Source organism: Glycine max, chromosome 16 (assembly GCF_000004515.6).
Source record: "Glycine max cultivar Williams 82 chromosome 16, Glycine_max_v4.0, whole genome shotgun sequence".
Taxonomy (NCBI): Eukaryota; Viridiplantae; Streptophyta; class Magnoliopsida; order Fabales; family Fabaceae; genus Glycine; species Glycine max.
In genome coordinates, this window is record NC_038252.2 from 3,110,380 (window position 1) to 3,123,188 (window position 12,809).

The 12,809-nt window shown below is 34.9% G+C and overlaps 2 protein-coding genes across 3 annotated transcripts; one reads left to right on the forward strand and one right to left on the reverse strand.

The window, feature by feature from the left end:
• Positions 1–1,765: 1,765 nt before the first annotated feature.
• LOC100782695 (N6-adenosine-methyltransferase MT-A70-like) lies at positions 1,766–7,693 on the reverse strand. 2 transcript variants are annotated; one of them, XM_006598880.4, is made up of 9 exons: positions 7,009–7,343; positions 6,149–6,353; positions 4,374–5,569; positions 4,160–4,258; positions 3,890–3,973; positions 3,435–3,784; positions 3,085–3,301; positions 2,573–2,652; positions 1,766–2,258 (listed from the first exon to the last, which is right to left on the reverse strand). In XM_006598880.4, the coding sequence occupies exons 3-9, from the start codon at positions 5,544–5,546 to the stop codon at positions 1,976–1,978; spliced, it is 2,286 nt and encodes a 761-aa protein (XP_006598943.1). In that variant the 5' UTR covers positions 5,547–5,569; positions 6,149–6,353; positions 7,009–7,343; the 3' UTR covers positions 1,766–1,975. The 2 variants fall into 2 exon arrangements, with proteins under 2 accessions (XP_006598943.1, XP_006598942.1); XM_006598879.4 differs by lacking the exon at positions 6,149–6,353 and having other exon boundaries at positions 7,009–7,693.
• A 1,707-nt stretch (positions 7,694–9,400) lies between these two features.
• Positions 9,401–10,919, forward strand: LOC100814420 (putative UDP-rhamnose:rhamnosyltransferase 1). Its single transcript, XM_041010760.1, is given in 4 exon segments — positions 9,401–9,990; positions 9,992–10,157; positions 10,205–10,460; positions 10,463–10,919. Coding segments are annotated over 4 exon segments (1,332 nt in total). The 5' UTR covers positions 9,401–9,475; the 3' UTR covers positions 10,858–10,919.
• Positions 10,920–12,809: the final 1,890 nt, after the last annotated feature.

The following is a 12,809-nucleotide window of genomic DNA, read 5'->3' on the forward strand; positions in this document are numbered from 1 at the left end:
TATATATGGCTCAATTACTAATAAAGCTTGCTGATATGCAGTGACTGAGGGATGAGGACATGATTTTATACTTGTTATTATATGTAATGACATATTAGATTAGATTCATTACATTGGAATCTATATATGCTGCTTTAAAAGTTGGAGTTTTATCTTTATGTCAACCTCAATTGGCCTATCCAATCTGGAGAAAGGGAATCGATATTTGAAGAATGGACTATAAAGGTTTCTTCTGCAACGTTGAACTGATTGGGATATATGTGGTGAAGAACTGTTGTATGATTATGATGTTCATCTTGCGGCTTTTCATATGGATATATTTTCGTATTATTTTGTATTTCTTTAACCAAAATAATACTTTTTTTCTCATAAATTATCAAAATGGATAGATTGCAAAAAATTTACATAAATGGATAAATTATGCTTCTAGAGACGATTTTAACGTGAAAAAATCATGTTCAAAAGTGATTTCACTTTTAGTTTTTTTTTTATAAATTGTGGTGAATATAAAACTGTCACAAATTACTTCTAAAATCATCACATTAATTCACTACATAAAAAACAAATCAATGTCTAATTGTGACGACTAAAGAAACATGTTGTGACGATTTTTAACCGTAACATACTTTTTTAAAAGAAAAGAAAAATCTGAAAAAATGAAATGATATTTTAAAACAATTTTTTTATATGTTGAAATCGTTTTGGAAGCAAGATTTATTTATTTTCGTAATTTTTTTAATCTATCCATTTCGGTAATTTATGAAAAAAAAAATGCACTACTTTGTGGTACAAAAGCCCATATTTCCATATTAGGTTGTGTGGGGTTACTTATGGTATGTGGGGGATGATGGTTTTGTTTTATGTGGGAATGTTTTGTTCCTTTGTTTTTAGATTCTATATGGCGCTTTTTGTGCTTGTAGCTAACTCCTTTTTTTTAATACATTATTTGTTTTTAGATTGTCTCAATGGATGCATTGCAAGCATTTCATCACATTTACTGATGGAAGGATTAAATTAAAATCAACCTTATACAGTACGGGTTAATATGAGAAATTGAATTGAGAATAAATATATATTGGTTAAAAACATAATTTTGTTATTCATATCATTTCTATTTTCACTTTCTGTGTATTTATTAAAAAAATACACAATAAAATCATAATGGTATTATTTGAGGGTCAAAAGAAATTATTTCATCCTATTATTTGAGAATGAAAAAAATTATACAACAAAAACATTATTCCATTGTATACTTATACATCAGAATCATATTTTTATGTTATTTTTTTTTATTTATCCCCGTATAGGCAATGATTTTTTTCTTTTATTTTGTTTATCCCCGTATAGGCAATGATTCTGTCAAAAGGACATTTTTAGAATTAGTTAAAAGACACCTACATGAATAATATCAATAACAAAAGTGATAGTGTCTAAGAATGTGAAAGATGAGTGCAAATTAATGAAGGGAAAAGAAAAGGGAATAAGCTTTTGGCTCTACTTGCCAGTGTCACTATCACCCATAATGTATCTAAATATAAATTACTTCACTTAAAAAGTTAGTTTTAATCAAAATTAATTTACCAAAAAATTATCCAAACACACTAATCGGCGAGGTGTAAAAAGGAAACGTAAATCTATCTGGTGTTGTTCCTTTGGTTTTCCTGCGATTACTAAATCAGTAGACTGCACAAGCAACGTAACAAATTAACAAAATTGATGCTTGAACAATAAAGAAAACAGTAGTAAAGTACAAGCAAAACGAGACTTTTACAACACTCCTCATTACTAACAACTATTACACAATTATTTGATTTACAAAAGCATCCTCCCTAATTTTAGTATTTCTACCCAGATACCTTGTTACTCAAACTAAAAACGTGAAAGACTGCAAATTAACACAGTACAAAGGTCAAAATGCTGTTTCCCCTTCAGCTTCAAGGAATTGCTCCTACCAAGCATGATCAAAAGTGGAAACTTAGCCAATGTCCACATCAATAGCCAATGGCTTATCCTCTGAAACAAAGGCAGTTTCTGGAGCTGCTGCAGGCTCCGCAAACTGTGTTGAAGTGGACTTTGATTCTGTGGCTGAAAATGGACTCCTCGAGTGAGCAGCAACACTAGTGTCTACTTCCATAGCAGAAGCTCTGGGAGGTGATGCTGGCTGCACCTCCACATCTGGATAAGCAGCCTTAAACCTTGCCCGCAACCCCTCATCCACCAACCTTACACCACTCAATTGATTACCAAGAGACATCCATCTGGTGCAGAACAAACATGAACATAATCAATAACGAAGAACACCAACATCCTATGATTTTTTATCTACATAAATTTTTGGCCCTAAACCTACAACTACTTGCCTACTGCTATGGTTCTACCAGTTAAGGTTTAGTCCAAGAAATCAAAACCACATGAGAAGAAAGCATTTAATTTGTAGAAAATTATTATGTAAACTCCACTTACAAAGCATCAAAAACAATTTCATTTTTAGACTACATTAATCTCTATCAAACTATTTCAAGAATACCATGAAAGAAAAACTCAAGGAAAAACACCAGTCAAGAAAACCTACCCTGCATGAGTATTGTGCATGCGAGCAAATAGTTCTAGCTTTCTTGTTCCTGGACTTATCCTCTCCAGCATAGGATACATCTGCAGGAATAAATGCTAAGCATGTGAATTATTTAATTTTAATAACAGGAATAGTAAAATAAAATTATTATTAGGTGTAGTTAAACTATTTCCTCTTCACACATGGGGACGGACTGGTTTTGAGAGATCCCAAGATCAGTGAATGTGCAAGCTTAATAACAATGAGGAACATGGAAAGGAAATGGGAAAAAATAGCATGTGATGGCTTTTAATAAAAAAAAAATTGGGCCTTGGTCAAGCCTATTATAATATCAAGCAACATTTTTTGGATAAAAAGAAACTTGATAACTGCAAACAAAACATATCCTTCAAAATAGAAAATTATAGATACAACATCATGACTACTGTTAACCACCTTTTTCTGAGATAAATTCAGTCAAAGCGTTTAGGGGCATAATGAAATATCAAGACTTAGGTGAATATTATGCAAACCTCATCTGGTTTGCGGCTTGTTTCCCGGACCTCAGCAACAATAACATCAGTGTCAATGTTCCTGTTTACTTCAGGATCACCCTTTATTCCAACAAGACAATGTTCCTTACTGTGATTGAGCCAGTGACCTGTACGCCCAGTTCTGATTATTCGCTGAAGTTGATTTGTTTTGACCCAAATGATCTCCTCAACACGTTTATATCCCCAAAGTTCCAAGCTGGATGGAACATATGGGTATAGAAACCAAATACAGAATATTAACAAAAGCAAGACTTATATGCTAATCAGATAATAGATTATTTTTTTTATCAAAAATACAATTAGCATATAACCAAATACAAATACAATACCATTCCCGTCCAAGTTCCATCGCACGTCCAGTGACCCATAGAAAAATAAGACCATCAGTTTGCAAAGCAGGGACATTAAGACTGCGCATTTCATCATCGGCCATTGTTCCATAAGGCAGTTCCATGTGAATGTCCCATGGTGGATCTGCCATTATTACTCCAAATTGACCTAGAATGTCCATTCTAAAGTTACGTATATCACAGTTGATCCATTGTGGTTCACCAAGTTCTACTTCAGAGCAATATTCAGCACGCTGAGGCTTTAGCGGTTTGGGAGGAGGAGGGGCGCCCATCATTGTTGGAGACACATCAGGAGTAGGGTCATACTCATAGTGAACATACTTGCATGTCTGTCAAAGGACAAAAAGAATATCATGCAACTCAAACTAATAATAAACATTACTAAAATGAAAAGCATTTCAAAATAAGATAGAGTCAGAGGTAAAAATTCATGCCTTCATGTGTCGGCAAGTATCAAGAAAAGAACAATCTCCTAAATTGATGTCAGTATGAGGAGCAATGATCCTTCTAAAATGAACCTGCAAAGGAAAGGATCATTAATGCATGTCAAGAAAGACTAATAGAAAATGTAAATACCAATATTCAAGGTTAAATTCCATTAAAAAAACCACATAATCAGCATAATAGTTTAAACAAACAGAGATTGAAAGAGTTATGAAATCCAAGAAATAAAAAAACAGTATAATACTGTCCTTGTCACTAACCTTATCACATGCTATAAAGGAACCAGTTTGACGTCGGCAATCCTCTTTTGTCAGTAAGTCACAGTATTGCCTCACCTGAGAACCACCTTTTGTTTTGAACTGAACAATACATTGTAAAAAAGCTGGATTAGATTAAAGTGTACAAAATTACACTAAAATCTGGCAAGCACAAAGGAAATTTTATCAAAGCGCCAAGTAGGCAATGACTTTGAACCTTAGCGGCTACAGCAGTTTCCTTTGCAGTTGGTCGGTGAATTAGGTCCAAAAGCTCCTCACCAGTTTTCGATTTTTGCATCTCCCTAAATGATTTCTTATTCAACAATGCCTCAAGATCCTTCATATCATCATCAAAACTTCTTGGTTTTTGTGGCATTGCATTAGGACTACTCCCTGGTGCATTAGGCCCCAATGGGAGTCTATGCATTGAAGGAATACTTATACCTCTATGTGCCCCCATCATGCCCATTAGTCTGGGTGCTCCCCTTGGTCCTCCTGAAAACATTGGCTGCAATGCTGACATATGGGGGTCTCCATGGGGTATCCACATATCAGACATTGGCCTCAGAACTGGCCTTCCCATCCCAAGCAAACTACCATTCACATTAGGACCACTATGAGTGATTTGCTGAACTTGATTTTGATTTGCATTCCCATCTCCAGAACTTGATTCAAGTTGCTGATACTGCACACTTTCTGGCAATTCTCTCAGAATCCTAGTCCGGTCTATATTTAAAACCATAATTCTTGCCTTGCCACTCACCACAAACTCCTCCACTTCAACACCACCATTATCATCTGCCATTGCCCTTAAAGCTATCTCCACTGCAAGTGTTGCCCCTGAATCCCCTCCAAGTTCCTGAAGTGCAGCCTTCTCTGTTGGTGTGACCGTCTGATCATTTTCCAATTTCCTTGACACGGTGGAAGAATCAATTGGTGAGAAGGGTACTCGCCCTAATAAACAAACAGCGACCATTGATCGAACCACCGCTAATGGACTAACCTTCTCAGAATCTACTTGACATGCTGAGTTTGAATCCATAGATGTTTTGGGTTTTTGATTCTTGGGATTTGTCAAGTCTGCCTCAATAGAGCCATCAGTGAAGGTTTCAGCATTGGAACGATGAGTTAGTTCAACCAGTTTTCTGGGATTCAATTTTGGATCAGGCTGAGGCAGAGAAGGTGTAGGAGCAAAAGGACGATGATTGAAAGAAGACACAACCTTCAGAGAAAGGTCAAGCGATGAAACAAGATTAGGTATTACAGTTTGCATAGAAGCAAGCATCTCCATGTGAGCCTTGTGTTGCGACTCTATGCGAGCTTCAAGCTGCTGCCTCATATCTTTAATGGCAGCTATGGTGTCCTCATTACCATCTGATTGTGTCTCCATGGACTCCTCCCTAAAACCCAAAACTGCATCACATTTTCAGACATTTTGTCACCAATTAGCATTGTTTGCTAAGCAAAAAAATACAAACAAAACAAGATCCCTGAAAAAGTTTGATAGTGAAAACTAGGAGGAGTAAAAGAAAGATTAATTAATCAAAGTACCATCTTCATAAAAATTAACCACAAAGGAAATACAATTTGAAGCATATTGCTACTGTTTCAAGTTCAACCAGCCACCAAGTAACTACCTAGAGGGTACTCAACCATTTAGAAATGATGCCAAAAGAAAACCACAAAACCAGATCATGGCTAGCAAAAGCTCGTCAATACATAATAACAAAATAATGATACATCAAAATATCAAATGCAAACATTACAAGAAACTACCATTGCATGTAAATTAAACATGGAAGCAACCCCCAAACACTCAACAAATAAGAATATGGGAGATTCCCAAAGCAACAAAAGATAAACCAAACCATCCCCCAGAAAACAGGCTCGAATCACAAAACCCAAAATGATACCAACAATCAATAACCCAAATACTGAAAAGTGCTTAAATTTAAAGCAAGAATAAAACTTTCTCAGTGGCATAAGAGTTACCTTACAATACAGAATAAAAGGCCCTGATTTTTTAAGACCTAGAACAAAGAGGGGGAACTTGAACACCGACAGGATGAGATACCAAATCTACCAGGGGGCACTTGAAGGTTGAAACTTGCCAGAACTTGGGTGTTTTCCAGCGGCGGAGAAAGAACAATGGAATGAGAAGTTTAAGGGTTGGAGCAGTGACAGAAGAAAACAAAGGCTGATTTTGCAGGGAAGCTTAGGTTAGGTAATCGATAGTGGCATACAAATGTTGCATCCATAGTTTTAAAAACAGAACCGGTGACTGAACCAGTCAAGGCACAAGCTCATTCTTAAAATTTAAATCCATTGACATTCGTCCGTGAGTTTCTAAACTAATAAAACAAGTACTAAACAAATAACAAACTCAATAAAAAACAAAAAAAAAAAGTTAGTCACTAAGAATTCAAAATATGCACAATAGCACACACACACACACACACAAAGAAGTTTCAGCAGAATATGTCCAAAACAGTTAGCTCATTTCACTGTTAATACTCATTTCACAAGAAGTACCAGCATTAGATTAAAGGCAAATACCACAGTATATATGTAAATAAACTATTCCCTTGCATGTATACTAACAAAAGCCTCACCCCAAACCACAGAGAGAGATATACTAATAAGCCACTGCAAGGCCATTTCGTGACAGAAGAACAATAAAAAGATTAGCCCGTTACAACAATTCCTACAATCTAACAGCATTACCCCCCCCCCCCCCCCCTCCCACTACATTTACAAATTTTCTCTTACTACAATCAGCCAAAAAAAAATCAATGTAAGATTAATTAAATTTTAAATCAGAGATGATTAACAACACAACCAAAAATACATACCAGACACTCGATGCAGAGACTGTTGCGGGCAGAAGCAAAAGAAAGGTCCAAGAAGAAGGGGGTGCACGGTGAACCTTTCTTCCCACGCGACTGCGTGCGGCGGCGTGGTTGGTGCGAGGGCGCAGATCGTGCGACAAAGGCGAGGAGCGTGCGTGCGGTGGTTCTACAAGCAGCCGGAGGTGCGTTCGACGGCGCCGACAGCGGCGGATGGCTAGGGTTCGAGTTTGGTGTTTCAGCGTTCAGTCTTCAGGCTGTGTTTGTTTCCGCGGACGGAAACATGTACAGCAGCAGACGGAATTGAGGGTCGGTTATTTAGTAGTATCAACTATCAACGACTTCAAAGGGACTCAAGTTTGTAAATTCAGTCTTTACAAACAGTAAAAATATCATTTCTAAAAAAAACAATTTTTAGGAAAAAGAAAATCGTTTTTATTTGATTTTTAGCAAAAAAAGAATTCAATTTTCTTTAACACAAAAAATTTATTTCTCACGTATTTCTCTTAAATTAATCAATATAACATATCATTTTATTTCTTTTCTATTTCTTCTATTTTAAATTATTTATCTTCTATTTTTATCACATTCTTTTGATAATCATGTCGCTCCCCTTCCCTTTCATTTTTCTTAATTTTTCAGCGTTTTAGTTAAACAGTGTCGTTTTAAGTTTTTTTTATACAAAAAAAAAAAAAAAGTTGAGCTAAACTGTGTCAAATTGGCCCGTGGGTCATTAGTATTTTTAATGAATTTATTATTTATAATAAATTTGTTAATTGATAAAAATATAAAATTATTTAAAACTATTAAATTGTTACTTACATTAAAACTGTAGCTTCATCTCATATCTTAGAATAGCTATTGGGCTCGGTGACTATCTGGAAGATTTGGAAAAACTGCGAAGCAATCAAGCAATAAAAGAAGGTGAGTGAGCATGACAAATCACAAATATGAGGCCCAATCACAATGTAATATTGTTGTTCTGAATGAAGTTTTTGAATTCTTTTCTGGCATGTTCAGCTTCAGCATATTTGCCACGAGGGCAACGCTTGTGCGGATTTGATGGCTAAGTTTGGTGCTTCTAATGACCGGCCTCTATGTTCCTACTATTTCAGTTGTCTAAGCGTTTGCTCGCATATGCCATGGGCGTCTTGTTTCTTAGGCTCTAGTTTTGCTTAGTCATGTTGCTTGTTGTTTTTTCCCACTTATCAAAAAATTATTAACATCTTATAACAATACTCTATCTATTAACAAGAAAAATAAAATTCACATTAAACAATATTTTTTATATCCGTACGAATTAAAGATAAATATTGAGAGGTTTAAAATTACAACAATTCATGCATTCTATTCAACCAATTGAGCTAAATATTTTTAGTACTCATCAAAATTATTAAGTCAAAAAAATTATTTATGTCTTAAAGAACAATTAACATTCTTAATCATTTTAATTAGATGTAAACAAATACAAATGATAAAAACTGTGTCTAATCTATATCTGTGTCCTTTTATTTTTTAAATGATGCACTCCTAAAATGATTTGGTGTAACATTCAAGTAGTACAAGACGTTCATTTAATACTTTGTGTTTGAGATTCATTAATGCAAAAAACATTCTTCTCAGCTTAAAGGCATTGATCCTCATCAAAAGGCATGTTTTGGTATTGCTGCTATGGTAAAATAAATGACTCTTTTGTTGAAGTACAAAACACACTAGCCTATCAATATGAACTTTGCATGAAGAAGAAATGTACATCAAATGCAAACATTAAATGTCCTGACATGCTCTAGACTTTAAATGAAGAGCAAGTGAAGAATCCTATGAGATAACATATACTTGAAAATGAAGGTTATATATAAAAGAAACTTTGAAGAAATAAAACATGAATCATCTATTTGAACAAACTCTTTCATTCTTTCTTGTAATGCTTTTGTAAATTCTTGTAAAGATACTAAACTCTCAAAATACTTGACAAAAAATACTAAAGGTGTTTAATGATATATTTGTCTATAAGACGATTACAAATTTAGTCATTATGCAAACTTTCAACAAATCTTATTGATTTATTTAGAACTAACCAATGACTTGATAAAACAAATAATACTTGAGTTTAAGTTAAGTTTGGGGTAAAACGAAAAGAGTTAGAAGCTAAAAAAAATACTTGTAACTTTATTAAGTTAGTAAAAACTTGTGGATTGTCAAGGTAGTCCTAGGTTTAAGATGAATCATGATAATTTTTTGTGTGTTTCTCTTTATTGTGTTATGAATGAATTAATTTTTTTTATAGATATAATAAATAAAATAAATATATACTATAATATTTAATAATTATAATGTGCAATATATATATATATATATATATATATATATATTTAATAACACTTTTTTGTCTATTTTTTATATATCTCATTGTAGGTGTAGATTGTGTCAAAGAAATATTTTCCTTGACATTGTCTCGGGTTTGGAAGAAAAAATGCAGCAAGCAGATATAAATATGGCTGAGAAAGAGAATGCAATTCATGTATTGATGCTTCCACGGTCTGCTTTTGGCCACTTGATGCCATTTTTCCAACTTTCCATAGCCTTAGCCAAAGCTGGTGTTCATGTCTCCTTCATATCCACTCCCAAAAAGATTCAAAGGCTTCCCAAAATGCCTTCAACTTTATCTCATTCGGTTCATTTTGTGCAACTTCCTTTACCATCATTAGACAATGAGCTCTTGGCAGAAGGTGCTGAGGCCACTGTAGACATTCCATTTGAAAAAGTTCAGTACTTAAAGGCTGCATATGACCAGATGCAACATTCTGTGAAGCAATTTGTGGCCAATCAGTCACCAGATTGCATAATTTGTGATTTTAGTCCTCACTGGATAATAGACATTGCGCTAGAGTTTCAGGTAAAGTTGATCTTCTTTTCTGTTTTATTTGTTCATGCAGCAACATTTTTGGGACTACCAGGTACAAGGAAAGCACCACCAGAATGGGTAAGTGACTCCGGTAAATGCTTCCAGGGTAAGTGACTCAGAAAGGCTTGCCAGGGTGTTTAATGCCTCTGAAGCTATATTATTTCGTAGCTGCTATGAGATTGGAGGAGAATATTTGAATGCATTTCAGAAACTAGTTGGGAAGCCTGTGATTCCCATAGGTTTATTGCCTGTAGATAGGGCACAGAGAGAGAGAGAGAGAGAGAGAGAGAGAGAGAGAGAGAGAGAGGAATTGTTGATGAGTGTAGCGGTAAGAACAAGATATTTGAGTGGCTTGACAAGCAAGCATCAAAATCAGTTGTATTTGTTGGGTTTGGCAGTGAGTGCAAGCTGAGCAAGGATCAAGTTTCTGAGATAGCTTATGGACTTGAGGAGTCTCAATTGCTACTTTTATGGGCACTCAGAAAACCTAGTTGGGCAAGCAACGATCAAGATTCTCTACCTGTTGGTTTTATTGAAAGAACATCTAACAGAGGAGTTGTTGTATGGGATGGATACCACAACAAGAAATATTGGCACATCCATCTATTGGAGGGTCTTTGTTTCACTCAGGTTGGGGTTCTGTCATTGAAACCCTTCAGTTTGGTCGTAGCCTAGTTGTATTACTTTTCCTCGCGGATCTACCTCTTAATGCAAGGCTTTTGGTGAATAAGGGTCTAGCCATTGAAGTCAGAAGAAATGAAGATGGGTCATTCACTAGAAATGACATTGGCACATCCCTTAGGCAAGCTATGGTATTGGAGGAAGGAAAGAAGATCAGAATTAATACAAGAGAAGCTGCTGCAATAGTAGGAAACTTGAAGCTGCACCAGGATCATTACATTGTTGCATTTGTTCTGTTTCTTAAGGATGGAATCTGGAAACAAATATGAAGTTGTTGAGGATAATTATGCCGACAGGGGTTAGGATTTTACTTATGAATTAGTCACCATGTTGTAGGCCATGTAAGACAAGGTTCTCTTACTGTTTCTGTTTTCTATCATGTATGGCTTGTTTTTGAATTCAATAGAAATTTTCTCTGAAAAATCCTTGTGGCACTGTTCTGTTTTAACAATATGAACAATCATTAATGTAAACGTATTACTGAATTGGCTAGTACTGGTTGAAATGATGAAGTCTTCAACATTCTGCCCGGATAACCTTTCTTATGTATACTCACATCAAGACCTGTTGGAAAGTCTTTCTCAAGTTTATGTTTCAAAGACTAGTCCCTGACTTCCTATTTATCAAGAGGTCTAATTCAGTTACTTGAACATGGTACGTGGATTGTTCTAAACTCTTGTTACCTGTCTTTGAGTCCTGTGTATAAAGAAAGACTTCCTGTTCAAGACCAATGGTCCCCTTCGGCTTTTCATTCCCTTAAGACCAACATGAGTAGTAGTTGTCTTGAATCTTTTGGTAGAACTGAATTCAGTGGTCTAATCCATGATTATAAATGTCAATGGCTCGCTGGTGGTATGGATTTTGGTGGCATTTCAACTAGCCTTAAAGTTGAGCTATATTCCATCATGCCCCGGTCTTTATTTAGCTTGGAATAAAGGGTTCACAACCATCATTTGCGAATCTGACTCCAAAATGGCTCCACAATGGAGTTTCACAATTTCACTCTTACGTTCCTACTGTTAATCACATTCAGACATTTATGTCAAGGCCTTGACATTTTTTCTGTTATATCTGATGCTAGGGGTTTAATTCACCTTAGATACTGGTTCTGTCTTTGATGTACTTTATAATTGAGAAAGAAAAAAAAGCTTCCGGTTTGCTCATGGGGGAGGGATCCAGCATGTCTCTTCCTTTTTAATTAAGAATGTTTTCACAGTTAAACGTCATTGTCAAATACTTAGGGTATGTTTGGATAAGCTTTTTTAAAGCACTTCTAAAAAAAGAAAATAAGAAGAAAAAAAAAATGACATCTATAAATTAATTAATGGTTAGTTAATGAAAAATTCATTTTAGCTTATGGAAAAACTCATTTTTTTTTTTTTCTAGAAGTGCTTCTAGAGAAGCTTACATCCAAACAAGCCCTTAATCTAAATATTTTTTGCACATTTAAAATCTATTAGCTTCATATACAGTACAATTAAACTATGAAAATCATGTTGCAAGCAGTAACGAACTTATCAACAGACCTAAATAAAGGAAACATGTAACTGAAAATCAATCTGGTGCTTTAGGGTCCCAATTTTGCTAAACAAAACATTCATAACTTGGGGTATTATTCATGTAAATTTGCAAATTGCATGAAAAATATACTGAACGCTAGCTAGCTCCCTTAGAAAATAACTGAATCATCACTAACAGAATTCAATTGGAGACAAAAGACATGTACAGAAATATTCACTGTGATGACCTTTTAAAGATGAAGAAATTATGACCTACGACTACTATTACCAAAAAAAACTGATGATAATATCTTACCCAATACAGAAGTGCAATTTTAACATTAAAAACCAAAAAGCATGCATGGAAGGCAAAAATAACGCAGCAATCATTTCCAAACTACTGTTGTAAAAGTCAGTAGTTTGGAATTCCTGCTGATATGTCTGCAGTGTCAAATGCAAAAGAGACTATTGTCATCATGGCATACAAAGTCAGTACTTTTAAACTAATAATATAGATACATAATAAGCGGTATGATGTAAAAGAAAGAGAAATAAAGAAAAATGATATCATTTCACAAAAAATTAATTTCCCCAAAGAGATTCCTCACAATTTTGTCAGTGGTTAGACTTGGATAATAATAAAAATGCGTACCTGTAATGCATGTTGGATAAAAAAATTAATTCCCCTAAAAAAGAGTACCTCACAATTGTCAGTGGTTAGA